The 27,795-nt window shown below is 55.9% G+C and overlaps 2 protein-coding genes across 9 annotated transcripts in view; one reads left to right on the top strand and one right to left on the bottom strand.

Annotated features, from left to right (window-relative positions):
- Positions 1–18,088, top strand: part of PTPN23 (protein tyrosine phosphatase non-receptor type 23) — a 40,035-nt gene extending 21,947 nt beyond the window's left edge. For 2 of the 3 annotated variants that reach the window (XM_057555337.1, XM_057555339.1), the window contains exons 3-25: positions 9,333–9,460; positions 9,696–9,772; positions 10,393–10,442; positions 10,596–10,727; positions 10,970–11,050; positions 11,146–11,277; positions 11,362–11,409; positions 11,819–11,875; positions 12,003–12,061; positions 12,236–12,315; positions 12,429–12,543; positions 12,636–12,701; positions 13,072–13,217; positions 13,527–13,838; positions 13,919–14,073; positions 14,175–14,326; positions 14,414–14,593; positions 14,691–16,425; positions 16,502–16,686; positions 16,780–16,884; positions 16,960–17,098; positions 17,186–17,299; positions 17,380–18,088. In XM_057555337.1, coding sequence (XP_057411320.1) covers positions 9,333–9,460; positions 9,696–9,772; positions 10,393–10,442; positions 10,596–10,727; positions 10,970–11,050; positions 11,146–11,277; positions 11,362–11,409; positions 11,819–11,875; positions 12,003–12,061; positions 12,236–12,315; positions 12,429–12,543; positions 12,636–12,701; positions 13,072–13,217; positions 13,527–13,838; positions 13,919–14,073; positions 14,175–14,326; positions 14,414–14,593; positions 14,691–16,425; positions 16,502–16,686; positions 16,780–16,884; positions 16,960–17,098; positions 17,186–17,299; positions 17,380–17,859 — 4,728 coding nt within the window. In that variant the 3' untranslated portion in view covers positions 17,860–18,088. The remainder of the gene's footprint in view (positions 1–9,332; positions 9,461–9,695; positions 9,773–10,392; positions 10,443–10,595; positions 10,728–10,969; positions 11,051–11,145; positions 11,278–11,361; positions 11,410–11,818; positions 11,876–12,002; positions 12,062–12,235; positions 12,316–12,428; positions 12,544–12,635; positions 12,702–13,071; positions 13,218–13,526; positions 13,839–13,918; positions 14,074–14,174; positions 14,327–14,413; positions 14,594–14,690; positions 16,426–16,501; positions 16,687–16,779; positions 16,885–16,959; positions 17,099–17,185; positions 17,300–17,379) is intronic. The other variant, XM_057555338.1, reaches the window with a different exon arrangement.
- Positions 18,089–18,414: 326 nt separating this feature from the next.
- SCAP (SREBF chaperone) overlaps positions 18,415–27,795 on the bottom strand; it is a 94,383-nt gene continuing 85,002 nt past the window's right edge. For 3 of the 6 annotated variants that reach the window (XM_057555511.1, XM_057555506.1, XM_057555507.1), the window contains 15 exons: positions 27,573–27,685; positions 26,468–26,562; positions 24,958–25,056; positions 24,580–24,798; positions 23,477–23,853; positions 22,755–22,943; positions 22,473–22,674; positions 22,269–22,384; positions 21,662–22,187; positions 21,441–21,526; positions 19,833–19,915; positions 19,554–19,720; positions 19,292–19,372; positions 18,894–19,100; positions 18,415–18,811 (listed from right to left, as the gene is read on the bottom strand). In XM_057555511.1, the coding sequence (XP_057411494.1) occupies positions 18,566–18,811; positions 18,894–19,100; positions 19,292–19,372; positions 19,554–19,720; positions 19,833–19,915; positions 21,441–21,526; positions 21,662–22,187; positions 22,269–22,384; positions 22,473–22,674; positions 22,755–22,943; positions 23,477–23,853; positions 24,580–24,798; positions 24,958–25,056; positions 26,468–26,562; positions 27,573–27,685 (2,806 nt within the window). In that variant the 3' untranslated portion in view covers positions 18,415–18,565. Of the gene's footprint in view, positions 18,812–18,893; positions 19,101–19,291; positions 19,373–19,553; positions 19,721–19,796; positions 19,916–21,440; positions 21,527–21,661; positions 22,188–22,268; positions 22,385–22,472; positions 22,675–22,754; positions 22,944–23,476; positions 23,854–24,579; positions 24,799–24,957; positions 25,057–26,467; positions 26,563–27,572; positions 27,686–27,795 lie in introns of all 6 variants that reach the window. The other 3 variants (XM_057555509.1, XM_057555510.1, XM_057555508.1) reach the window with 3 other exon arrangements.

Raw genomic sequence — 27,795 nt, 5'->3', positions numbered from 1 at the left:
CGGGCTCAGTAGTTGTGGCTCATGGGCTCTAGAGCGCAAGCTCGGTAGTTGTGGTGCACGGGCTTAGCTGCTCTGCGGCATGTGGAATTTTCCCTGTGTCCCCTGCATTGGCAGGCGGATTCTTAAGCACTGCGCCACCAGAGAAGTCCCTCATTATCTCCTTTTTGAACTTGGTGTGTATTAGACTGAAGAGGTCTGTTTCATTGTTTGTTCTTTCAGGGGTATTCTCTTGATCTTTTCATTGGGAATGGTTCCTTTGCTTCATTTTACTTATATTTCTCTTGCTGTATGAGTTGAGGAGAAACAATTATCTACTGTGGTCTTGGAGGGCTATTTTTATGTGGAAACATCCCTGTGTAGTCTGTGGGTTTAATATTTTTGGGTGTGAGGGCTGTTTTTAGTATGGATGCCTGCCACCTCTTTCCTCACTGTATGCTGGCTATCATCCCCTTAATAGGAGGTGTGACTGATATGCTGACCAGAGCCAGCACTGGATATTGAGCAGGGCCTCCTCTTTGCTCTGTGGTTTTCACTGCCTTGTCCAGGGCAGGGTGTGCTCCCCAGTTGTTGGAGTAGAAGCCCCCAGATCCGTTTCTGAGTTGCATTTCTGGTATGTGGTGCGAGGTAGGTTGGATTGGGGTGCTCCCACTGGGAGAGGAGCCATTGAGTACTCCTCCTCCTCCTGAGCTGTTCACCTGTGAGTGTGCTCCGTTGTGTCACCTTTCACCTATTGTGCAGACTCTCAGAGTACACTGTTATTGGCACTGCCTTCAGCCCCACCTCAACCACAGGTATGCTGGCAGTCCACCCTGGTACCTCTCAGGCTTTGTTTTCACAATGCCACCAGCGCAGATCCACAGAAGTCAGGTCCCAAGACTGCAGTAGTCGTGCACCTGGACCTGCTGTGGGTGCTATGGAGGCAGCTCAGACCCTGGCTCGGCCCAGCCTCCTGGTGTACACGCCCACAATGCCCATAGCTGCTAAGGCCAGACCTGTCCCAGCTATGGGAGCACCAGTTTTCTGTTCGGATGTTCTGCAGGCACTGAATTTACAAAGCTGGCAGCGGAGGTGTAATTCTGCGGTTCGTTCAGCCACAGGGAGAGATTTCAGCTCTGCTTCCTAAGTCACACGGCCCCTGGGGCTCAGCTGTGATTTCAGCCCCACCTCTGTGTGTGGGCAACCCACTGGTGTCTGCACCCAGGGCTGCTGAAGCAGTGGCTAGAACGTGTGAGCCTGCCCAGGGTGGGAGGGAACCGAGGTGGCAGCTGGAGTGCACGGGCCTGCCCAGGCAGAAGGGAGCTGGGGCAGCGGCCGGAGCCCATGGAGGTAGGAACCGGTGGGTGGGGAACGAGGCTGCAATGGTGGCCCCACCTCTCCCTTCCTGCGCCACTTAACAATGGCACTTTGCTTCTGTGGCAGCCTGGGCTTCTTCCATGAACACTCCTGGTCGCTGTGCCCCACACTCCAGCCCCTTTAGGCTGTCTCCATGCAGCCAACAGCAGTCCTCTCCCCAGGTCTGTCCTCTAAACCCCACGTTCCAGCATCCAGCCCCTGCCCATACCAGCAAAGGTGCTTCTAAGGCTGGGATGCACAGGGCAGTGGCACGGCCCATCTGTGTAATCTCTGGCTGTCCTGCCTGCCACTAACTGGTTGTTGCTCTCTCTGAGCCTTGGAAACTTCTTTTCTGTCCCTGCTGATCTTTCCACTGGTGAGGGGACTTCCCAGGGTGTGGGACCCTCTCTCCTTCACCTCCCTCCTAGGGGCACAGGACCCATCTGCTTCCTCTTTATTTTTTTTTCCTTTTGTCTTACTCAGTTACATGGCGATCTTTCTTGTCCTTTCAGGTGTTTGAGGACTTCTGCTAGTGTTCAGTAGGTGTTGTGTGAGAATTGTTCCATCTGTAAATGTATTCTTGATGTATTTGTGTGAAGAGTTAAGTTCCATGTCCTACTACTCCACCATCTTGATTCCGATCCCCTTTATCCATTTTTTTTTTGGCTGTGTTGGGTCTTCGTTGCTGTGCGTGGACTTTTTCTAGTTGTGGTGAGCGGGGGCTACTCTTCGTTGTGGTGCGTGGGCTTCTCATTGCAGTGGCTTCTCTTGTTGCGGAACATGGGCTCCAGACGCGTGGGCTTCAGTAGTTGTGGCACGTGGGCTCAGTAGTTGTAGCTCTCGGGCTCTAGAGCAAAGGCTCTGTAGTTGTGGCGCACGGGCTTGGTTGCTCTGCGGCATGTGGGATCTTCCCAGACGAGGGATCGAACCCGTGTCCCCTGCATTGGCAAGCAGACAATGTGCCACCTTAACCACTGTGCCACCATGGAAGTCCCCTTTATACATTTTTTTTTAATTTTTTATTTTTTTAAATTTTATTTTATTTTTACACATTTTTGAATCGAGTTTCTGTTGTTAAGTTGTAGGAGGTCTTCATATATTCTGGATATTAACCACTTATCAGATACATGATTTGCAGATATTTTCTTCCATTCCATGGGTTGCCTTTTCACTTTGTTGGTTGTGTCCTTTTGATGCTCAGAAGTTTTAAATTTTGATGTAGTCTAGTTTACAATTTGTTCTTTTGTTGCTTATGCTCTTCAAGTCACATCCAAGAAATCATTGCCAAATTCAGTGCCACGAAGATTTTCCCTTTTGTTTCTTCTAAGAGTTTTATAGTTTCAGCTCTTATATTTAGGTCTTTGCTCCATTTTGAGTTTATTTTTGTAAATGGTGTAAAGTAAGGTTCCAGCTTCACTCTTCTGCATGTAGATATTTAGTTTTCCCAGCACCATAAATTGAAAAGACTGTCCCCCATTGAATGGCACCCCTGTCAAAAATCATTTCACTGTGTGTATTAGTTTGCTCTGGCTGCCGTAACCAAGTACCCCAGACTGCTGGCTTAAACAACAGAAATTTATTTTCTCACAGTTGTAGAGGCTAGTAGTCTGAGATCAAGGTGTTGGCAAAGCTGACTTCTTCTAAGGATTCTTTCTTTGACTTGTGGATGACCGTCGTCTCCCTGTATCTTCACATGGTTGTCCCTCTATGTATGTCTGTAGAAGGACAACAGTCATATTGGATTTGGGCCTACCTCTAGGATCTCATTTCACTGTAATTACCTCTTTAAGGCTCTATCTCCTAAAATACAGTCACATTTGGAGATACTGGGAGTTAGGACTTTAGTATGAATTGGTGAGGGGGGGCATTATTCAGTCCATAACACCATATATTTGAGGGTTTATTTCTGGGCACTCTCTTTTACTCCATTGGTCCATATGTCTTTATGCCAGTACCAAACTATTTTGATTATTATAGGTTTGTAATAGGTTTTGAAATGAGGAATTGTGGGATCTCCAATTTTTTTCTTCTTTTTCAAGATTGTTTTGGCTATTTGGAGGGTGGTCCCTTGAGAGTCCATATAAATTTTTAGGATGGATTTTTCTATTTCTGCAAAAAATGCCATTGGGATTTTGATGTGGATTACACTGAATCCATAAAAAAGTAAAATCCAAAAACTGTATCACTTTAGGGAGGCTTGCCACCTTAACAATATTAAGTCTTTTAATACATGAGTATCAGATGTCTTTCCATTTATTTATGTCTTTAATTTCTTTCAGCAAAGTTTTGTAGTTTTCTCTACGCAAGTCTTTGGCCTTCTTGGTTAATTTTACTTCTAAATAATTTATTCTTTTTGATGCTGTTGGAATTGAAATTCAAAAAAAATTTTTCTTTAATTGTGATTGTTTAGAAACAACTGATTTTTGTGTATTGATTCTGTATCCTGCAACTTCACTGAATTCATTAATTCTAACAGATTTTTTGGGTGCAATCTCTAAGGGTATTTTTACATATGAGTTCATGTCTGTGAAAAGAGATAATTTTGCTTTTTCCTTTCTAATTTGGATGCCTTTTATTTCTTTTTCTTGCCTGATTGTTCTGGCTGGAACTTCCAGTACTGTGATAATACAAGTGGTTGATGTGGGCATCCTTGTCATCTTGTTTCTTGTGTGAGAGGAAAAGTTTTCGGTCTTTTACTAACTTAGTATGATGTTAGCTAAGGGCTTTTCATATATAGCCTTTATTATGTTGAAGTAGAGGTACTTACCTGCCTTTTAAAGAAGGTGACACCGTTCTTAAGAGGAAGAAAAAATTGTCAGGTGAATTATCTCATTTGCTACTCTGTTTGAAAGTAGTTAAGAACAACTGTTTCTATTTGAATAACAAAAGAGGATTTAAATAAAATTTTTATTTATAATTTCAAAGTGTAGGAGATTGTATCTTCCCCACAAAGCAGGTATAATTAATTGGTATGTTTATATATGCTAAAGATATATTCTTTAAAGACTACTGTGTGTAAATTGAATTTTTAAAAACTATTAGTCTCTTATGTAGAAAACAAAAGGTGGAGTCACACACCAGTGTTATAATAATATTAGCTTATATAATTGCCCATGTACAGTGTACCTTTACTGGGATCTTTATTTCTTCATATGGCTTCAAGTTACTATCAAGTGTCCTTTCATTTCAGTCTATAGGACTCCTTTTAGCATTTCTTGCAGGGCAGATCTGGTGGTGGTGAATTCCCTCAGTTTTTGTTTAGCTGGGAATGTCTTGATTTCTCCTCAGTTTTGAAAGATTTCTCCTCAGTTTTGTCAGATATAGGATTTTTGGTTGACAGTGTTTTTCTTTTAGCACTTGGAATATATCAACCTACTGCCTTCAGTTCTCCAAAGTTTCTGATGAGAAATCTGCTGATAATCCCATTGAGTATTCCTTGTATTTGATGAGTCACTTCTCTTGTGCTGCTTTCCATGTTCTCTGTGTCTTTCAACAGTTTGATTATAATTTTTCTTGGTGTGGGTCTCTTGAGTTAATTTTACTTGAAGTTCATTAAGCTTCTTGGATGTTTATATTCATGTCTTTAGTCAAATTTGGAAATTTTTTTGCCATTATTTCTTCACATATTCTCTCTGCCCCTTTCTCTCTTCTTCTGCGACTTCCACAATGTGTATGTTCATCTGTTTGATGGTGTCTCACAGGTCCCTTAGGCTCTGTTCACTTCAATAATTTTTCTTTTGTTCCTTAGACTTGATAATTTTCAGTTGTCCTAGACTTTTGTTTTTAATATTTATTTATTTATTTAGGCTGTGCCAGGTCTTAGTTGTGGCATGTGGGATCTTTATTGTGGCATGCAGACTTATTAGTTGCGGCATGCGAACTCTTAGTTGCGGCATGTGGACTTCTTAGTTGTGACATGTGAACTCTTAGTTGTGGCTTGCATGCAGAATCTAGTTCCCTGACCAGGGATCAAACCCAGGCCCCCAGCATTGAGAGCATGGAGTCTTACCCACTGGACCACTAGGAAAGTCCCCTCAATTGTTCTAGCTTTGATTTCACTGATGGTTTCATCTACCTACTCAAATCTGCCTTTGAATCACTCTAGTGAATTTTTCAACTCAGTTATTGTACTTTTCAGCTTCAGAATTTCTTTTTGGTTTCTTTTTAAGTTTTCTGTCTCGTTGATATTTCCATTTTGTTCCCTATGTCATTTTCTTGACTTTTTCCACATCTTCCTTTAGTTCTTTGAGTATCTTTAAGACAGTTTTTTTTTAATAGTATAATTCTTTTTTTTTTAATTATTAATTAATTAATTTACTTATTTATTTTTTTGGCTGTGTTGGGTCTTCGTTTTTGTGCGAGGGCTTTCTCTAGTTGCGGCAAGCGGGGGCCACTCTTCATCGCGGCACGCAGGCCTCTCACCATCGCGGCCTCTTGTTGTGGAGCACAGGCTCCAGACGTGCAGGCTCAGCAGTTGTGGCTCACGGGCCCAGCCGCTCCGCGGCATGTGAGATCCTCCCAGACCAGGGTTCGAACCCGTGTCCCCTGCACTGGCAGGCAGAGTCTCAACTACTGCGCCACCAGGGAAGCCCCTAAGACAGTTGCTTTAAAGTTTTTATCTAGTAGAGCTGTCATCACATCTTTTTCAGGAAAAGTTTTTTGTTTTTTTCTTGTTTTTTTTTGTTTTTGTCCCTTTGAATGAATCATATTTTCCTATTTCTTTATATGTCTTGTATTTTTGTTGTTGTTGAAAACCGGACATTTGAATCTAATGATGTGGTGACTCTGGAAATCAGAATCTCCCCTTTCCCCAGGGTTTGCTGTTTGTTTGTCTGTTTGGAGTGTTGTAGGCTGTCTCTGTACCAAGAATCAGTCTGAGGTGTGAACTTAAAGTCTTCTCGGGTCTTTTCTGAGCCTTTGCCTTCCCCTGGGTGTGCATGATGACTTTCTAACTTCCTCTGAATATGTGGTTGCTTTTGAATCCAATAGTCCTCAATATCTGGCTCCTAAAAGGAGAAAAAGAGAAAAATGAAAGGATGAGGGGGGAGAAGCACTGGTGCTTTAAATCCCCTTGAAGTCAGTTCAGCCAGAGGGGGAGGTGCAACAACAGTGTCCGCCTCCTCTTTGCACCTCTGAGATCAGAAGCAGCGCGATCAGCCCTGATCAGAGCAGATCCCTGATATTTGGAGGACAGCGTCCTCATTGCCCACCCTGGCTCCCACAGGCTGTGTGTGCAAGCTGCTCCAGGAACACACGCAAGGCTGCCTGCACAGGGATGGGCACTGGGTAGCTGCTATTGTGCTAAGGGCTGAAATTCACCAAAATTTATCTAAACATTCCTCTGCACGTTTGCAAGTCCTCAGTAGACTCCAGGAGTTCCAGGACAGTTATATCAGACAGATTCTGCTAGTGCATTTGTTGTCTATGTGGGGAGATGGATTTCTGGTGCTTCCTACTCTGCTACCTTCCCAGAATACTCCTTATAAATTAATTTTTAAAAAGATTTTGTTTGAAGAGTTTGAAAACTGAGATAATCTTAACCCCTCAGACTACCATTGTTTTGTGCACACAGGTGCACATGCACACAAAACACCCTCGAGGGCGCATTGTCACCCAGCTCCAAAGCCTCTCCTGAGGCAGATCCCTTATGGTGTAGGGCAGGCAGCCTGTGCAGAGCAGTGGGCTGGAGAGAGCCAACCCCAAGAATGCTCCAGATCTGAGGCTATTCCCAGCACAGACAGCTCACAGCAGGACATCAGGATGGTCACTTTCCCCTTCCTGGGGCTTGAGTTACTCACTGAAAGAGTGTGGGAGTTGGACTAGATCAGTGTTTCTTCAGTGAAACCACAGAACAAACTTTCTTACGTAAACGCTGATAATAATTATTTCAGTGAAAAAAAAATTATCAGATCAAGAAAACTCCCAGATTCAGCAGTGTATAAAGTGAAAATAAAATAGAGTAACTAAATGAAATATTACAGAAGTTTTAGAACACTGGTCCAGTTTTTAGTGAATTACAGGAAATTTATGAAAGCACAGAGATATAGAAAGCAGAGACAGCATAAGTTAAGTTAACCTTTTACCATAACTCATTGATTTGCAGTGGAAATGGAAGGTGGATATAATCTGGAAATCTGTAGGCAGTTCTCTTTTCCTGATCTGGGCCTCAGTTTCCTCATCTGTAAAACTGGGCCTGAAGTAATTTTTTTTTAAATTTTATTTATTTATCTATTTTTATATTTAATTTTTGGCTGAGTTGGGTCTTCGTTGCTGCACGCTGGCTTTCTCTAGTTGCGGTGAGTGGGGGCTACTCTTCGTTGCGGTGTGCGGGCTTCTCGTTGCGGTGGCTTCTCTTGTTGCAGAGCATGGGCTCTAGGTGCGTGGGCTTCAGTAGTTGTGGCTCGCGGGCTCTAGAGCGCAGGCTCAGTAGTTGTGGCGCACGGGCTTAGTTGCTCCGCGGCATGTGGGATCTTCCCAGACCAGGGCTCGAACCCGTGTCCCCTGCATTGGCAGGCGGATTCTTAACCAGTGCGCCACCAGGGAAGCCCTGAAGTAATTCTTTAAGAAGACTTTTCAGTTACTCTGGAATAAATTTTTGGTTCTGTGATCACAGGGAATAAAACTGACAGAGGGGCTGTGACACACCTTATCCTTGCACTGGGCATTCTAGAGGGCAGAGAGGGAGCTTAGCATTCCTGTTGAAAGAGGAGACTGAGGCCCAGAGGGGAGATGGTCCCCCAAGACACTGCTGGGAAGTGGTGTTGAGTGGACTGGTGCTGGACTCTTCCTCCTCTGATGTCCCACAGGGCATCCGCGTCCCTTCTGAGCATCCCAGACAGAAGGCTAAGAGCCCAGCTCTGGAGTGTCTTGTCCTAGAGGATTTCTTTTTTTTTGGGGGGGGGGGCGGTGGGGGGACGGTGTGCTGTGCAGCATGCAGGATCTTAGTTCCCCCACCAGGGATCGAACCTGTGCCTCCCACCCCTGCATTGGGAGTGCGGAGTCTGAACCACTGCACCACCAGGGAAGTCCCCTAGAGGATTTCTTCTAGCTGGTGCCCAGCAGCTCTCTACTGGGCCCTTCAGCTGCTGGAACCCTGGTGTGGGGCTCTCTGGTCCCTCCAGCAGGTGGGGTTAGGGTATGCACAGCGATTCAAGCCCCTCCACTCTTTGTGCACCTGCTTCTTGGAGGGTATACTGTCGTTCTTCCGTTTGTTTGAGCAGAGGGTTCACTTTGTTTTGTTTTTTCCCCAAATGGGACTAGCTTTATTGCTTACTATAAAAATAGAAAATTGTTTGTATAAAAGAATACATAAGCAATATAAAGTATCAAATATGTCTCTGTATGCATGTATAGAATAAATTACTTAAACCCAACTATCCAGGGATAATCACTTAACTGTCTAGATTTTTTTCTGTTTATATATCTAGTTGATATCAATTTCCATATGATTTTATAAAAATGAAATTATGTTGCTTATCTGTTACATGCTTTTTTCCCCCCAACAATAAATGTGTTATGGACGTCTTAACATATCAGTAGAGATCCTTGTCTTCAGTTTTCATGGCTGCAGAGTATTCTCTTTTGTGGGTAGCCTTGACGTAATTTATTTAATCCTCTTTAATGGAAGTTTTGGTGGCATCCAGTATTTGGCCCTGTTAATGTTGTGATAAATATCCTTGCATGCTCATCCAAGCATTTGCTTTTCTGGATTTCTTACTGTATATTTTTAGATACAGAACTGTGGGTCAAACATTAAGTACATTAAAATTTTTAATGCATGTTTTAAACTGCCTCCTGGAAAAGTGGGACTGATTCAGTCCAACAGTCCTGGCTGGTAGGATGGTTGTTGAATGACTACAGGTAGCTATGGGCTTTCTTTGGGTCCCTTAGACTGTGCAGTCCCCCAGCTGTGATTATTTCCTGGGCATTTGTGGGTGGACAGCCCTGCCTGTCTTCTACTCCAAATGACAGTAGGCCTGCTTCTCCCATCCATCCCCCAGAATGCTGTTCGTGTCCCACGGGACTTTGAGGGCTGCAGTGTCCTCCGCAAGTACCTGGGCCAGCTCCACTACCTGCAGAGTCGGGTCCCCATGGGCTCAGGCCAGGAGGCTGCTGTTTCTGTCACCTGGTGAGAGCTGGCAGGGCTGGGGGGAGCCTGGAGGTTGCCTGGGACAGCCCAGGGGTGTCTGGGCGGTGGGGATGCCCCTCTCCCCACCACCCCGCTTTCTTTTCCTTGCTACACAGCATGGGGAGTGGCTTGGTGTGGTCTCCCCAGGCCTCCCTCCCATCCGACGCAGCACTGGGGGTGGCGGGTCGCTTCACCAGCTCCTTCCCTCGAGATGACTGGGGTGGCCTGTCCACAGGACTGAGATCTTCTCAGGCAAATCTGTGGCCCATGAAGACATCAAGTATGAGCAGGCCTGCATTCTCTACAACCTTGGTGAGCTACCTAACCCCTTCCCCATGGCCCTACCTCCCAGCCCTGCCCACCCCATCTCAGCTCAGCAGGAGGCCACAAGGGCAGTGGGCTGATGGAAGGAAGACACCTGGATTCTGACCCTCCACTGCCTTCTCACAGCTCTGCTGGTGCCTCTCTTCTGGGCCACAGGGAGCCACCCTGCTGGGGAGAGGCTCTACTAGGCTGGCTGCCACATGGTGTTGCTACTGTGTGCTCCGGCCCAGAGGGATGGCCTCTCTTTTCTGACTGGACAGCTCCCGGCCCCCCTTGTGGCTTGGGTTGCTTCCAGCAGGAGGAGAACAAGGCTGGCCTAGACTGGCCTTGCGTCAACCCTGAGGGCTCAGCCTGGGGAGCCCCGAGTCCTGTGTAGGCATCCCTGAGGCTCTGAGACTGGACTTGTAGGCTGAGGGCTGTGGAAGGCAGGAGCCCCTTCCCTTCCACCCCATCCCTGCCTGGTGCAGAGCCAGAGACTGAGACCCCATTTACTCCAGCTTTGGTGTCCTTGGACCAGCTGCCCCAGTTCTCAGACCCCTGTTGTCCTGATCATGAGTGACACCAGCAGCCCCAGGCTAGCCCTGACCCCATGTTCTGTGCCTCCCCAGGAGCGCTGCACTCCATGCTGGGGGCCATGGACAAACGCATGTCTGAGGAGGTGAGAAGGGTAGGGGCAGTGGGTGGGTCATAGGACAGAACCAGGGAGGGGTGCTGAGTGTTGTCAGCCTCCAGAGTGTGAATCCTGCCCCGTGGAGTGGACACAGGCAGCTCTGTGGCTCTGCTTCTGGCATCCTCCCCTGTTCTCTCCCAGGGCATGAAGGTCTCCTGCACTCACTTCCAGTGCGCAGCAGGTGCCTTTGCCTACCTGCGTGAGCACTTCCCTCATGCCTACAGCGTTGACATGAGCCGGCAGATCCTCACTCTCAATGTCAACCTCATGCTGGTGAGGAGACACCCTTGTTGGGGCCGAGTTGAATCCAGGGGCGGGCACGGTTAGGGCTGGTTCCTAGAGGTCCTGTGCACATGGCAGTGAGGGACAAACAGAGGCCTGGGCTTTGACCTTTTGAGCCCCAGGTGGATCAGGAGCAGGGCTGTGCTGCTTGGAGTGCGGGAGGCTGGACGGAGAGGGCATCCGTGTGGTCTGTGCCGCTGAGGAATGGAGTGCATCTCCATCTGCTCTTCCAGGGCCAGGCTCAGGAGTGCCTTCTGGAGAAGTCCATGTTGGACAACAGGAAGAGCTTTCTGGTGGCTCGCATCAGTGCACAGGTAGGGACAGGGATAGACGGTGGCCCTCAAGGGACTGATGCCAGGCTTTTGGTTTACTCTCGATCCCCAACTTATAGCCCTGTCCTGGCTTCTAGGTGGTGGATTACTACAAGGAGGCGTGCCGGGCCTTGGAGAACCCCGATACCGCCTCACTGCTGGGCCGGATCCAGAAGGACTGGAAGAAGCTGGTACAGATGAAGATCTACTACTTTGCGGCTGTGGCTCATGTGAGGGCACCGTGGCCACCAGGGCTGGGCTGGGCAGAGTTGCCATAGCCCAGGAAGTAAGTAGCGATGTCTCTTCTTTCCCAGTTGCACATGGGGAAGCAGGCTGAGGAGCAGCAGAAGTTTGGAGAGCGAGTGAGTGAGCCGTGGCCAGGAGGGGACTCTGGACTGGTCCCAGCCTTGTTAGTCAGATCCTCGTGGGGACCCTTCTTCTGTCTCTCACCCCCACATCCCTGGCGGCCCCCCGCCGTAGACCTGGTGTTTCTCATGTGTTGTCCCATTTGTGCAGCCTTCATCCCCAGGGGACGGAGGAGGCACAGCAGGCTCCCCTCAGGGGATGGGTGGTGGGAGATGTAGGCTGTGGGGTGGAGCTGGTAGACGCTAACCGTGGTGCTGTTGGCTGGGCTGGCACGTGGCTACCTCCTCAGCTCCTTGTCTTCTGATGGGTCACCTGATGGCCAGACGGCTCGGTGGGGGTTGGGGTGGCGGAAATTCCGAGTAGGGTCCAAGCAGGGAAGGACGGACTGGTCTCTGTCCCCTGCAGGTCGCGTACTTCCAGAGTGCCCTGGACAAGCTCAATGAAGCCATCAAGCTGGCCAAGGTAAAGATGAGGAAGAGCCTGGCTGCCCCTCGGAGCCTGAGAGAACAAGGAGCAGGCCTGGTGGGGCTGAGGGGTCTCCTGGCACTGGCTATGGTTGGCACTGAGCACCCCCATCCCTACCCTACAGGGCCAGCCTGACACCGTGCAAGACGCACTTCGCTTCACTATGGACGTCATTGGGGGAAAGTGAGTTTCTGGGGCTCGGGGTGGCTCTGGTTCCTTCTTGTTAGGAGGGGTCTTGGCCTGCATCGTTGGGAGGAAGCCACAAGGGCCAGAGAGTAGTGGCCCACGTGGGAGGCTAGGTCCTGGATCCCTGCTGACCCCTCAAGACTCCCCATTCCTCCTTCTCCTGACCCCCAGATACAATTCTGCGAAGAAGGACAATGATTTCATCTACCACGAGGCTGTCCCAGCACTGGACACCCTTCAGCCTGTAAAAGGTCTGAAGCTGAGGGGAGGCCGAGGATCGGGGTAGGGATGAAGATGGGACAGAAGAGAGGTAGTCGAGGTTCGAGTGGGCCTGGTCTCTACGATTCTTCCTCACCCCTCCCAGGTGCCCCCTTGGTGAAGCCCTTACCAGTGAACCCCACAGACCCAGCTGTTACGGGCCCTGACATCTTCACCAAACTGGTACCCATGGCTGCCCATGAAGCCTCGTCGCTGTACAGGTGGGCGGGACAGGCAGGCCCTATTAGCCCAGGTTGGGTTGGGATATCTCAAAGAGACATGGGCTTCCAGCAAATTGCTGTCACTTCTGCAGTGAGGAGAAGGCCAAGCTGCTTCGGGAGATGATGGCCAAGATTGAGGACAAGAATGAGGTCCTGGAGTGAGTGCAAGGCTGGGGTGGGAGGCATGGAGGGTACACACCAGACCTCTGTGGGGTCCCCAGTGCTGCCTGCGACAGGGAGAGGAGTAAATGAAAGGTCTGTTGGCACCAGCAGGCCTCCTGGCTGCGCCCTCACTGCCCAGGGCTTGTATGCTAGATTTGTAAGTTGAGAGTCACGCATTTTGAGAGGAGGATGTCCCATTGTTTCCAGCAGTGCCCTGGGCATGTTCTGTGGTGGCAGTTGGGATGCTGATTTGTTGTCTGTTAGGACCTCAGACCTTGCTTCAGTGGTGGGGGCTTGCCCTGGTGGGCTCCTTGTGTAGCTGAGGGGTTGAGCCAGCACCCACCTGGTCCCGTTGCCCCCCAACAGCCAGTTCATGGATTCAATGCAGCTGGATCCTGAGACAGTGGACAACCTTGATGCCTACAGCCACATCCCACCCCAGCTCATGGAGAAGTGTGCGGCTCTCAGTGTCCGGCCCGACACTGTCAGGAACCTCGTCCAGTCCATGCAAGGTGAGTGAGGAGGAAAAGCAAGCAGGTGGAGGGCGGGAACGTGGGAGTCATCTGCTGTGGCCTTCTCTGTGTCCCTTGTTGACCGAGGATGGAGGTTTTCACCTCTCCCAGCACCCGTCACAGCACCCACCGCACACTTCAGCGAACCACCGCACCCTGTGCGCCCTCTGTCTGCACTGCTCAGCCAGCACTGGGCTGCACGCAAGCCTGACTGAGGGGGCAGTTCTGTCTCCTGGGGGATGGGCCAGAGTGGGTGCCTGGTCTGCCTGCCACAGGAGCTGACCCCGCCTCCTCTAAACACGCCCCCAGTGCTGTCAGGTGTGTTCACGGATGTGGAGGCCTCCCTGAAGGACATCAGAGACCTGCTGGAGGAGGATGAGCTGCTAGAACAGAAGATGCAGGAGGCAGTGAGCCAGGCAGGGGCCAGCACGGCTGTCTCCAAGGCCGAGCTGGTAGAGGTGAGGCGAGAATGGGCCAAGTACATGGAGGTCCACGAGAAGGCCTCCTTCACCAACAGCGAGCTGCACCGCGCCATGAATCTGCATGTTGGCAACCTGCGCCTGCTCAGTGGTCCTCTGGACCAGGTCCGGGCTGCCCTGCCCACGCCAGCCCTCACCCCAGGTGAGCCCCCTTCCTGTCCCCATGGGGAGAGGCTTGGCGCTGGGGTTTTCTCTGGCCTCACTGACCACTGCCGCTCCCAGAGGACAAGGCAGTGCTGCAGAACCTGAAGCGCATCCTGGCCAAGGTGCAGGAGATGCGGGACCAGCGTGTGTCCCTGGAGCAGCAGCTGCGTGAGCTTATCCAGAAGGATGACATCACGGCGTCACTGGTTACCACAGACCATTCAGAGATAAAGGTGGGGCTGGGTGAGCAGTGTGCAGGGGCTGACTCTAGGCTCCACCCTTAGGTGGTGAGGCCCTGAGTGTCTGTCCTCCACCCCCCATCACACTCCCCCAGAAGCTGTTTGAGGAGCAGCTGAAGAAGTATGACCAGCTGAGGGTGTACCTGGAGCAGAACCTGGCCGCCCAGGACAACATTCTCCGGGCACTGACAGAGGCCAACGTGCAGTACGCATCTGTGCGGCGGGTGCTCAGTGAACTGGACCAAAAGTTAGTGTCTGGCCCTGTGCCTCTACCCAGTCCTGCCCAGAGCTGGGCTCCAGTTACTCACCTCCTGCCGGCCCTTCTGCCCGCCAGGTGGAACTCCACGCTGCAGACCCTGGTGGCCTCCTATGAAGCCTACGAGGACCTGATGAAGAAGTCCCAGGAGGGCAAGGACTTCTATGCAGACCTGGAGAGCAAGGTGGCCGCTCTCCTGGAACGGGCACAGTCTACCTGCCAGGCCCGCGAGGCAGCCCGCCAGCAGCTCCTGGACAGGTGAGTGTGGCCCCGGGGCCGGGGTGCGGCTGCACCCCAGACCGAGGTCGGGCTGAGGGGCTGTGTGGCTCCACTTCTTCCCTACCTCGTCCTACAGGGAGCTGAAGAAGAAGCCGCCGCCACGGCCCACAGCCCCAAAGCCGCTGCTGCCCCGCAGGGAGGAGGGCGAGGCAGTGGAGGCAGGGGACCTGCCTGAGGAGCTGCGCAGCCTGCCCCCCGACACCTTCCTGGGGGCGGCTGCCCCACTCCACTTCCCCCCTGGCCCCTTCCCCAGCTCTGCAGGCCCAGGACCCCACTATCTCTCAGGCGCCTTACCGCCTGGTACCTACTCAGGCCCTGCCCAGATGTTGCAGCCCAGGGCCCCCCAGGCCCTAGGGCACCCTGTGGTGGCCCTGGCACCTGGACCTGCTCTCTACACACCCGGGGCCTACACACCAGAGCTGGGCCTCGTGCCGCGATCCTCGCCGCAGCATGGCATGGTGAGCAGTCCCTATGGGGGGGTGGGGCCCACCCCACCGGCTGCAGGCCTGCCCTCAGCCCCACCTCCCCAGTTCTCGGGCGCTGAGTTGGCCGTGGGGATTCGGCCAGCCACCACCACAGTAGATAGCATCCAGGCCCCCATCTCCAGCCACACAGCACCACGGCCAAACCCTGCCCCTGCTCCTCCCCGGCCCCGCTTCCCGGGGCCGCCCCCCCAGCCGCTGCCCGTGCCCTACACATACCCGATGGGGGCCAAGCCACCCGTCGCAGTTCCCCCCGCCCAGCACCACTTTTCTCCTGGGATGCCCACAGGTTTTTCAGCCCCGAGGACTGGGCCCCACCCTCATCCCACACGAGCGGTGTTTGGGCCCCAGCCTCCCCAGCAGCCCCTTCCACTCCAGCATCCGCACCTCTTCCCGCCCCAGGCTCCAGGACTGGTACCTCCACAGACCCCCTATCCCTTTGCCCCTCAGCCTGGTGTCCTGGGGCAGCCACCACCCACCCTGCACACCCAGCTCTACCCAGGCCCCTCTCAGGACCCTCTGCCTCCCCACTCAGGGGCGCTGCCTTTCCCCAGCCCTGGGCCCCCTCAGCCTCCCCATCCCACCCTGGCATATGGTCCTGCCCCTTCCCCCAGGCCCCTGGGCCCCCAGGCCCCCCCCCTTTCCATTCGAGGCCCTCCGCCTGCCAGCCAGCCCGCCCCCACTCCCCACCTGGTGCCTTCACCTGCCCCGTCACCGGGGCCCGGCCCCGTACCTCCTCGGCCCCCTGCAGCAGAGCCAGCCGTGTGTCTGCGCCGAGGTGCTGCGAGTGCAGATCTGCTCTCCTCCAGCCCTGAGAGTCAGCATGGAGGCGCTCAGCCTCCTGGGGGTGGGCAGCCTCTGCTGCAGCCCACTAAGGTGGATGCGGCTGAGGGCCGGCGGCCACAGGCCCTGCGGCTGATCGAGCAGGACCCCTACGAGCACCCGGAGAGGCTGCAGCAGTTGCAGCAGGAGCTGGAGGCCTTTCGGGGCCAGCTGGGCGATGCAGGGGCTCTGGACGCTGTCTGGCGGGAGCTGCAAGACGCACAGGAGCACGATGCCCGTGGCCGTTCCATCGCCATCGCCCGCTGCTACTCACTGAAGAACCGGCACCAGGACGTCATGCCCTACGACAGCAACCGTGTGGTGCTGCGCTCGGGCAAGGACGACTACATCAACGCCAGCCGCGTGGAGGGCCTCTCACCGTACTGCCCACCTTTGGTGGCCACCCAGGCCCCCCTGCCTGGCACAGCTGCCGACTTCTGGCTCATGGTGCATGAGCAGAAAGTGTCAGTCATTGTCATGCTTGTGTCCGAGGCCGAGATGGAAAAGGTGAGAGGGAGAGGTTGGGTGGGTGCCCAGCAGGGAAACTGGAAAACCAGCCCTAACTGCCCTGATTGTCCTTCAGCAAAAGGTGGCTCGCTACTTCCCTACCGAGAGGGGCCAGCCCATGGTGCATGGTGCCCTGAGCTTGGCCCTGAGCAGTGTCCGCACCACCGAGACCCACGTGGAACGGGTGCTGAGCCTGCAGTTCCGGGACCAGAGCCTCAAGCGCTCACTCGTGCACCTCCACTTCCCCACATGGCCGGAGTTGTGCGTCTGCTGCCCTGGGCTGTGGTTGGGGGGCTGGGAGGGTGGTGCAGCCTTGGATCAGGTCTGGCTCAGAGATGCCGCCCCACCCCGCAGAGGCCTGCCGGACAGCCCCAGCAACCTGCTGCACTTCATCCAGGAGGTGCACGCTCATTACCTGCATCAGCGCCCCCTGCACACGCCTGTCGTCGTCCACTGCAGGTAGGTGTGGGTAGCTCCCGAGTGGCCCTCCTCTGGGGGCTCCTGGGCTGGCCTTACAGCCCCTTCCTGCTGCAGCTCCGGGGTGGGCCGCACGGGAGCCTTCGCACTGCTCTACGCGGCTGTGCAGGAGGTGGAGGCTGGAAGTGGGATCCCTGAGTTGCCTCAGCTGGTGCGGCGCATGCGGCAGCAGAGGAAACACATGCTGCAGGAGAAGGTGAGGGCCTGGGCGGGAGCTGGGATGGGCCCTCCATCCTGGGTGACGGGCCCCGCCTGGCTGACCAGGCCCAATGCGCCCCTGCAGCTGCATCTCAGATTCTGCCATGAGGCGGTGGTGAAACACGTGGAGCAGGTCCTGCAGCGCCACGGCGTGCTCCTTCCGTGCAAGCCCTCAGCTGGCGCCAGTGTCACCCAGAAGGTGAGGGAGGGAGCTCCTGGGGGCTGCTAGGACTGACACTGCCTCGTGGACTCCGTCTTCACCCACTCTTGTCTCCTCAGAATCACCTTCCTCAGGACTCCCAGGACCTGGTTCTCGGTGGGGATGTGCCCATCAGCTCCATCCAGGCCACTATCGCCAAGCTCAGCATCCGGCCTCCCGGGGGCTTGGATTCCCCAGCTGCCGGCCTGCCAGGCCCTGTAGAGCCCCCAGGCCTGCTGCCACCCAGCCTCCCAGAGTCCACCCAGCTCCCATCCTCCTCCCCACCCCCTCTCTCTTCACCCCTGCCTGAGGCCCCCCCGCCTGAGGAGGAGCAGCCGGTACCTGAGGTCCCCAGCCCGGGGCCCCCCTCCTCCTCGCTGGAGCTGCTGGCCTCCCTAACTCCTGAGGCCTTCTCTCTGGACAGCTCCTTGAAGGGAAAGCAGCGGATGAGCAAGCATAACTTTCTGCAGGCCCATAACGGGCAGGGTCTGCGGGCTGCCCAGCCCACTGACGACCCCCTCAGCCTTCTGGATCCACTCTGGACACTTAACAAGACCTGAACAGGGTTTGCCTGCCTGGTCCTTACACTATGTTGTCTCCCATGCCAGTCTGCCCCTCTTGAGGTGGGGCCTAGTCTTAACTCCCATTCCTGCTGCCTTCAGCCCTGCCTGGCCCAGCCCACAGCTCTACGGGGTAGAGATGCATCACGGGTCTTGGGTCAGGTTCTGCTCCTTTGTGGGACCTGACATTTTCAGCTCTTTGCTGTTGAATAAACAAACCTGTTCTGTGGCCAGTGTTTGCTCAGCGCTGCTCCCCGGGAGGTGGGGGGGGCTGGGCCCCAGCAACACCACCTTCAGTGAGCGTGGATGTGGAGGGGGTCACCTTGGTTTACACACCTGTGAAGTGGTTATGCAAGAAGGCCTCTAGAGCTGGCTTGCTAAACTTCCTCAGCCTGTAAACTGTTCCTCTGACTTGTATGGCTTCTGGCAGGAGCTGCTCTGAGCTGAGAACGGTCTAACCAAGTGCTGCACTTAAGGCACCGGGAGGGTGTAAATGATGCCAGAGCTCATCCAGGGGAAGACGCAAGTGGCTCACAAAGCCCCTGGCTGATGATGTGATTTTTAAAAAAAAAGTTTAATATTACAGTCACGAGGCAGGACAGGACAGTTCAGAGGCAGCTTCCCAAAGATTCAGCTCTTCCCCCAGTCCAGGTCCAGCGCATTGCCCCACAGAGCACCCCAGCCAGACGGGCAGGGAGGCCCACCCTCAGTCCAGCTTCTCCAGCACAGAGGGCACGTACACTAGGCTGAGCTCGCTGCCAAAGTTGCAGACAATAGCAGCATTGTCCAGCACCAGGATCTGGCGGGCCGGCTGGGCCTCGCTGTTCTTCCCCAGGTAGACTGTCTGTAACAGGTCCCCGTAGTTTAGGTCCCAAAAGGAAACACAGCCCTGGCCGCCGGTCACCAGCAGGTTGTCTGAGATGACACCCAAGCTTGCACCACAGCCCAGGTCCTGGAGGCAAGGACAGGACAGGCTCGGTGTCTTGAATCCTTCCCTAAAACACCGAGAATCCCGTGGCCCCCAACATGCCTACCTGCTGAATGGAGTAGAGCCTGATGCCTGTGCTGCGGTCCCAGATGCTGATGAGGTCATCTAGGCCACTGCTGATGACGCAGGAGGTGGTACAGGTGAGGGAGGTGACATCCCCACGGTGAGCGAACATGTGGCTGACCCGGCTGCCAGTCAGCACATCCCACAGGCAGATGGCCCCATCTTGTCCTCCACTGGCCAGCACCATGGTCTAAGGGAACAGGCACAGGGGAGCCTGGTCACTGTGGTGAAACACCTCTGTCCACAGGGGTGGCTTAGTGCCCTGGTGGGTGGGAGCCCTCACTCTGCTTCAGAGAGGCCCTTGGGGACCAGCTCCCAGGAGTTAGAAACAAGGGCCATGGGCCTGGCTTGGTACCCCTGCACCCCACCCATGGCCCTCACCTGGTCAATGTACACAGTCGTGATGGCCCCTGAGTGGCCTTGCAGGGTGAAGAGACAGCATGAGTCCTCCAGGCGGTACACCTGGGGCAGGAACAGGTATCAGATTCTGGGCTCTCTGGGATTTTCCAAATCACACTTCAGCCAGGAATTCCCTTCCACAGTTCATCCAGGACACCTCCAGCCACTCCCTGGCTGACCCCATGTGCTCCCCACCCCCTGTGCTGGGCCACCCCAGTGCCCAAGAGATGGTGCCAACACTTACTCTCAGTGTGTGGTCCTGGCTCCCAGTCACGAGGCGCCCGGCAGCTGCCTTCAGGGCTGTGATGGGCTTCTGGTGTGCACAGGGCACTGTGTGGGTCAGGTGACAAGCCACTGCGTCACTGCTGCTGTACATAGGGGATGTGGGGGAACTACCCCGCCCCGGGGCCCCTGGGGACAACAGGCCAAGTGAGGGATCTCCGAGAAGACACCCTGCAGGCAGCCCCTGTGCTCCACCCACACCCACCAGGTGCAGGCACCAGCCCAGCCCAGGTCCCCTGACCTCGGAACTGCAGTGGGCTGAGGGCTGTGTGAGTCTCCAAGGAGAAGAAATCAAGGGAACCGTTGAGCCGGGCAGCCACAATCCTGGAAGAGAAGAGCGGCTCTCCCTCAGAGCCCCCAGCCTTGGGGCTGAGCACCGCGGGCGGCTGTGGGAACAGTGGAGCCATGAGGGACCGTGGCCAAGAGGGAAGCACAGGTGCTGGGGACTAGGTTGCAACTCCAATTATTAACCTCTGTGCCTCAGAGTCGTCATCTGTGAAATGGGAACAACTGTAGCCACCTCTCAGCGTGGTCATGAGGAGTAAATGAGCTAGTATGTGTAAAGTGGTACCTGGGGAACATCATGTAAGATTGGAAATTAAAAACAAAAACAAACAAGGGGGATGGGCAGTCCCCCTCCACGGCCTGGAGCTAAAGGAAAGGCTTCAGGGGAGGAGAAACAGGACCTAAGGTGGGGCTATGTTTTAGAGCCACAGGAGGTGCTGCTGTCTCCATCACAGAAAAGCAGCTTCAACCCAAGCACCACCTGCTCCATTTCCTTTTTCCACAAAGAAATAAGGATTATTCTCCACTGCCCCGACTCCTAGGCACAGGTTGACGGGCAGAGATGGAGACATTTGCCCTGTGGCCCCAAAGCTTTGAAGTGGGTGGGGTTCACAATCTTACTCCAGCAAAGGGCAATGCACATCTTCACCTCTGCCCATAATCTGAAGGATCTATGGCAGAGATGGGGAAGGCACAGAACAGGGGTGGGAGGGAGAAGGAGGAGAGACCATGGAACTTTGAGGGTTGAGCTGAGACGTGGGCTGTCCCTAAACTTCAAAAAAAAAAAAACAGCAGCAGGGGAGAATTTCCAAGCGTGGAGAGCACAGTGAACTTGGCCAGACTGCAGGGTAGGATGTTAGCTAAATAAGGCCTGAGCAAGAAGCCTGGCAATGGCAGGAATGACAGCAGCAGCCAACAGAAACTGAGAGGTAAGAGCAAGGGGTATCCCCACCCCAAGAAAATAAGGCTCCAGCTTTAGCTTAGATGGTGGGACCACGAACGGTCAGGGACCCTGCGAGGAAGAGCCAGCATGGGTCAGGCAGGTGAAGCGTTCAGCAAAGGCACCTGGTCATGGGTGAGGCCCAGGTTTCTCAGCCCAGAGGTGGGAGCTCAAGCCTGAGAAGCTGGGGATCCTCCTCTCCCAGGGAGTGTGTGATCGAACCCTGGCAACACCCAGCCAACAGCCGTGCTGAGGAGGGAGGCACGGACAGTGTCCAGCATCAAAGGGGAAGAAAAGACGGTTCTTCTGAAAATGCATTTTTCTGTAACTGAAAACCCAGGAAACCTAGAAAGGTCAGTATTGACAGGCAACTCTGACTTCAGAAGGGTGAGGAGAACTGCTCACTCTCCATGTGCCAGGCCGTATCCTAAGTGCTTCCTACCCGTTAACTTTTTGAGCTGTCCCCCTCCCACTGAGGTGGACTACCTGCTGTTCACAGGTGTGGGGCTTGGCACCGAGTAGGGAAGTCAAGTCACACACCAGTGAAGGGGAAGCAGGGCTCAAACCTCAGAGTGTGCTGGGCTGGGCTGTCTAGGGTTGAGGCAGGCATCCTAGCACTCGCACCTTTTGTCCAGGAAGACGAGGGCCGTGATGCCCGAGGAGACCTCCTCGCTGCTGCAGCGCAGAGTGCCCTCGATGGCGTCCCACACCTGCAGGCCCAGAGGCTGTGAGCACCTGCGAGCTGGGAGGGCCCACAAACCCCCTGCACAGACGTCCCCTCTGCCCACCTCCAGTCCCTCTGCCCACCTCCAGTCCCTCTGCCCACCTCCAGTCCCTCTGCCCACCTCCAGCCGGCCACTGCTCCGCCCCACCACGATGAGGCTGCCCTGCAGCTCCAGGCTCCAGATGGAGCCATCCGCGCTGGGGGCCCAGGCGAGGGAAGGGGAGCCCTTCTCAGGAGCAAAGCCCCCCTCGTCCTCAGGGGCCTGGGGCAGCGTGGGCCCGGGCGAGGGTGGGCGCAGGGCTGGTGTGTGGACGGGAGCCATTCCCTCCTCCTGGTACAGTCGCTGCACCAGGTGGCTGAAGTCATAGCCTGGGGAGGCCTGAGCACGGCGGCAGCCCGCCCGGTACCGGGGCTCGGGCTGAGCGGGCTCTAGGAGCTGTGGCTGCGCTGAGAAGTTGGTGTCGATCAAGCAGGTGAGGTCCGGCTGGTCCCCGAAGAGGGAAGGTGGTGGAGGGCCCCGGGGACGATGCCGTAGCGGAGGACTGTCCCCAGGCTCCTCTGGACCACCCTTCCCACCGTCCGACAGCCGTTCCCAGCTCTCCTGAGCCTCCAACACGCTGCCAACACCACTGTCCTGGCGCTGCCTGCTGGGGGGCAGGGAGGGTGGGGTGAGGACAGTGGGGCACAGATGCAGGGCAGGGCATGGGTGGGAGGTGGGGGGTGCCTACCCCGGGTGTGGGATGCGAGTGAGGCAGTCTCCAGTCTGCGCGTCCCACACACACACGTGGCCTGCCAGGCAACAGCTCACCAGCAGCATCCCGTCACTGGCCAGACACTCGATGTCCTGCGGAAGCACAGCATGGACATGGGCACGGGCGCTGGCGTCTGCGCGGCCCAGGCCTCAGGCGCCCCCAGCTCCCACCCGCGCTCACCATGAGGTGCCCGCGCAGCACCAGGGGCACAATCTCCGTCTCGGGTGGCGCGTAGCCGTAGTCATCGCAGGGGAGCTCCCCACGCCGCCGCCGCCCGGGCCCCGAGCCGGGTTGCCCATAGTTGCGAGGGCAGAGCACGCGGTATAGGCAGAGCAGCAGCAGCACAAGGATGATGCCCGAGGCCAAGCCGAGTGCCGCCACCCTACGCCGGGCGGAGCCTGGTGAGGCATGCCCCATCCCCCCCCATCCCTGCCAGCCGCCCCCCTCCCTCGTGGGCCTTACTTGTACAGGGTGATGTCTCTGTGCGCCTGCGCCGTGCCTGGCCCCTTGGGGCCGGCCTCCCAGAGCCCACCCTGCCCAGGCCGCGGCGGGGGCCAGGCACTGCGGCCGTCCTGAGGGTGCCGCCCCTCCAGGGCCTCCCTCGGGTTCAGGCGGAGCGTGACTGGGATGACAGGCAGCAGGCTGATGTACCTGGGGCCGGGCAGCAGGCAGCCTCAGCAGAGATGCCCTCGGAAGGGACCCCCCTCCTGCTGCTGCCCCAGTCCCCCTCTCTGCTCTTCACACGGGACTCAGCTCAACCTGCCAGGCTCCAAGAGCACCCTCTTAGGACAGTCTTCTCAGCATGGGTTGGGGCAGCAGAGGTAACGTCCCTCCCCAGCCCAGCTCTGGCGCCCCAACCTTCCTCTGTCACAGACACCGGCAGCCATCACTGCCATGTCTGTCACCCATTCTGGCTCAGAGTGGGTGGGAGTGAGTGAGGTGGATCTCATTCTGGCCAAGTGGCTGACAGCAACCTATGACTCCCCAGAGCAGGGCCCCGGGCTACTCTTAGGTTGTGGATGCTTGGAGCACTGGCTCCTACTTCACAGCCTTAGGGGTGTTTATTTGAAAGGAAATGCAGAATTCAAACCAGAGGGTCTCCCTCCTGAGGGGGAGGGATGCTCTGGGGACAGTGAGCTGACATCACCAGGTGGGGAGGTGGGACCTGGCACAGCCCAACTCACCTCTTGGCCAGTGTGATGTTGTAGTAGCTGAAGAGCGTTGGCCAGTGGCGGAAGGACAACTTCCTCCAAAGTTCCTCATCCTCAGTCCCCCAGGTTACCTCTGGGGCTGGGCTGTCATGGACGCCCTCAGCCGGAGCCCCAGGCTCGGGCAGCTCCCCTGGCAATGTCTGGTTCTCGGGTAACTTAGAGGCGCCAGGTGGGAAGATGGAGAAGGCGGGGTCCGGGTGGCTGGCAGGCAGCACACCACTAGGCACAGGCATGGAAGCCAGGGCGCCCTCGCCCAGAGGGCTCTGCTCTGTCACCTGGGCAGTGAGGTATGTGCGCAGCCCTGCTGGGTCTGTGTACACCAGGATGCCAATCCAGACAACGGTGCCAGCCTGCAGTGGGGCATCGGGTGCTCAGCAGGACCTCTGGGAGGAATGGGCAGCCCCAACCTGTCCTTCCCTCCTGCCTCTCCAAGTCCTCCCACTATGACTGGGGGCCAACTGCCCCCCAGAGGGACCTAGTTCCTTTTCCATGGTCGGGTTTGGGACTCCTGGCCTGGAAATACAGAGGTGCACCCTTAGGTTTGTTATAGAACTTTCCCATCCCCAACCCCCATCTCAGCTTGGGCCAGAAAGCTGCTACCTTTCCCATGGTCAGCATGGCCAGAGGGACCAGCTGCATGACCTGCTCCAGAGACACCACGGGTCCTAGTCCTCAGAGGGCCTCAGCCTCACTGCCGTCTCACTTCAACTCCTTAGGAGAGGCCCACTGACCAGAGGCCAGCCCTGCTCCTTCTCCCCTCTGCCCAGCCCAGCATTTTCTGATGCCTGCACAGTGAACCCTGACTCGGGCAACCATGGTGGTTCCATCCCAGAGCACCCCGTCCTGGGTCACCCTGGGGAGACGACTCCTCTCCCTGACAACCTTGGCTACCTCTCCAAAGATGGGCTCATCACCCCAGAAACCACCAGGGTCTGGGCAGGAGGGTAGAGTGGGTGGCTTCCCAAAGCTAGGCTTCAAGAGGCCATGGAGGCCTGAGGGGCACCCCCCACCTCCGAGGCAAATGCAAAATGCACGAGGGACTTGAGGGCTGGCCCTCGGGCAGGGGTGGCAGGTACCATGATGAGGCGCTGTGCCAGGCGGGTTCGGGCCAGGAAGTAGACGACACGCAGCCTCTTGGGGAGCCGCAGGTTTCGGAAGGAGGACGGTTGCAGTGTGATGGTGTGGGGTGTGGACGGCCGCACAGCCAGCTGCCGCTCGAAGCGTGCTGGCTGCCCCGCCGGCTTAGCTGGGGGCAGGCAGGCCTCAGGAGGCAGCCGCTTGTTCAGGTCCGCTAGCTGTTGGGGGTGCAGCGGTCAGGGCCCAAAGCTGCTGTCCAGAGGCTGCCCGCACAGGGCTGCTGCCCTGCCCGAGGCCTGCCCCTCCCACCCAGAAATCCCCTGAGCACAGACAGGGATGCAGAGGAGGTGGGTGGGCAGGGCTCAGCCCAGTCCTACCTCCATCCGGCGAATGTCAATGGACAGGACAGTGGTGAAAAACAGCATCTGAAGGAAGAAGTCAGACACCAGGCCCACGACGGCGAAAAGACAGAACTCCTGGAATTAAGCAGATGAGGGGACACCATGACCTCACAGCCCAGCACCTAGAGAACCAGTTCCGTGCCTGCAAGCACCTCGGAATCTGCAGGGCAGTTTCAGGCAAGGCACAGCAGAGAGAAAGAAAAGAGATGCTGGTAGTTCTGAAATCTGGGAGAGGCCAAGGAGGATAATGCAGCAGCTCCCTCCCTCCCCACAAGGGGGCAGCAGAGACACCCCCCCCAACCCCCACCCCCACCACCCCATACACACACCTTTACCCAGAGAAGGCTGATGCCCGAACTTGGAGGTGAGGTGCTTTGACCCAATTTGGGAAGTTCTGAGCCCCACCAGCCTGCTACCCAAAAAGCCCTCCCTGACTGAGCCCCTGGCCCTGCTCACGTGCCATGGACCAACATCTACCTAGAGCCCAGGGGCCCTCAGAAATATTCCTGGCCAGTGACCACACTGGACCAATGAAACGAGGGGAAGAGCTCAGGGGGGAATTAATTCTGCCCTGAAACTGAAAAGGGGTGGTCTCTCTGCTCCCCAAGCCCTGTGGATAGATGGAATTTTCTCAGATTTAAGTTTTTCTCCCCTGCCCTTGTTGCGACCTCTGGCACATCACCATGGCTTCTACTCAAATGTGGGGTAAGATGAAGGATGGAGCACACGGTGGCACCGTGGTCACGTCAGCTCTAATGTCCCAAGACTGCCCGCGTCCTGCAGACGCCCTCTGGCGGGGGTGGGAGCCTGGGGCCCCTGTGGTCTCAGCTCATCCCCCAAACCTCAGCAGGCCTGCATGCTGTGGGGGAAGGACGGGGAGGGGATGGCTCTTCACTCCCTTCACACAACTCGTCCCGGAACCGGCAGCAAGAGTCTGGGCTTCTGACTCAGTGTGGGTCCACCCCCACCTCTGCTCACAGCCCCACGGCTGAGCCAGGGCTCTGGGCAATGGCCGGTGGCCCTCCCAGGGTGCGAGCCATGTGTTTAGAGGCTGCAGGGGTGGGTCAGGGCTCGGGCCAGGAAAAGCAGGAAGGGCCCAGTTCAGGGGCCCCACCGTGTTCTGCCTGAGAACTGGGAAACGAGGTCTGACTGGACTGCACAGCGGGCAGCCAGCCTCTGCTGCACCCACCAAGCCCCCTCCTGCCACTTGGCTGAATGAGAGACAGGCAGCGAGGGGCAAGGACAGGGTCAAAGGCAGAGGCTGCCAGGCTGGGAGCTCAATCCCGTGGCCCAGCCTCGGCTCACTGAGTCCTCCTCCTGAACCAGCTACGCCAGGACCACCCTGTGCACGGTGACAGCCATCTTGCCAGCAGAAGGCCCACCTCATAGGTGAAGGTGGCAGTGTAGAGGGGGTGTGCCCCGCACAGCTGGGGAAACAGCAGCTGGCTCCATGCTCACCTAAGCTGCAGCCCTGGAGGGGCCTTACCTGGATGGCAGGCACAAGGGTAAAGTAGCCAATGAGAATGATGCCCAGCTCTGTGGCCATGTTCTTCATGATGGACCAGCTCTCATTGCTTAGGCCTGCAGAGGACGACAACAGGACCATGGGGCCAGCACGTGACCGCTGTCTGCTACGTGTCTGCACACAACCACGTGGGGAGCCTTCTGAGGCAGCCATTCCACCAAAGCGCCCCAACCCTCAGGACCCTGCCAGTGCCCGGGCTCCAAGGTGCTGCTGTCACAGCTGCTGCAGGGAAGGAGGGTTTGGAGGGTCCAGGGGAGAGCTACAACCATCAGAGGAAGGGAGAAGCAGGGTGTGAGTTGAGCAAACCCAAGAGGAGAGCCAAGTGACCCCGAAGCTGGCACATCCAGCCTCACGTGCTGTCCTCGTCGGGTATGCACGTGGGAAAATGGCTCGAGGGACAGAGGAGGTCGATGTGTTCTACCTCAGCCCCTCCCTGGTCCCCAGGCTATCACACAGTCCCATGTTTAAAGCTCTGAGCGCCTAGTGGACAGCGGCCATTTCCCCTAGACTCCTCGGAACCCTACATCTAGTGCAGGGCCTGGCCTCTCACAGCAGCTCACAGAGGTTTGCTGAGTGAACGAACGGTCTGCCCCCAGCCCTGCTCCCACAGATAGGGGGTGAGGAGGAGGAGGTGCAAGAGTTCAGACCTCCAGGCTCTTTTCTCGCTTTCGCCAGAACCCCAGATCCCCAGCTCCTGCCACGGAGGCCACAGGGGGCTTTCCTGACAGCTGTGGAGGCAGCGTCTCTGAGGTGACCAGCTTCAGGGGCCTGGGCCTCATGTGATGGAGTGAGGCAGGAGGAGAAAAGACCAGGTGCCAGCCTGACGAAGGGTCAAACACATGAGCCCCGCAGCAGAGTCTGGTTTGCTTTCTGACTGACACATGAACCAGGACGAAGCACGGCCTGGTGACTCCACGGTTCCTCAGGGCTCATGCTAACAAGCTGCCATGTGACGCTGGAGGCCACGGCAAGGGAGGCTCCTGGGCTCCCCGCTTCCTCAGCCGGAGGAGGTGTAGCCTAGCCCCCCTCCCCTGCCCTAGTGCACTCCGCACTCCCCACCTGTTACCTTGGGCGATGCGCAGCTTCACCTCGAGGTCCACTGGGGTGGAGACCACTGACTTGGTGAGCACCAACACGTTCTCGAGCCCAATGACCACCACAAGGTAGGGGAAAATCTCACTGGGGACAGAGAGGGAGAGGGTAAGCAGAGCGCTGAGGGCCCCCGACACACAGCTGGTGCTCAATGGGTTTGGGTCCTGGGGGGCTGTGCGGTTGGCACCCTATAGTGG

Source organism: Balaenoptera acutorostrata, chromosome 10 (genome assembly GCF_949987535.1).
Source record: "Balaenoptera acutorostrata chromosome 10, mBalAcu1.1, whole genome shotgun sequence".
Taxonomy (NCBI): domain Eukaryota; kingdom Metazoa; phylum Chordata; class Mammalia; order Artiodactyla; family Balaenopteridae; genus Balaenoptera; species Balaenoptera acutorostrata.
The sequence above is the reverse complement of the archived record's forward strand: the minus strand, read 5'-3'. Positions and strand labels throughout refer to the sequence as shown.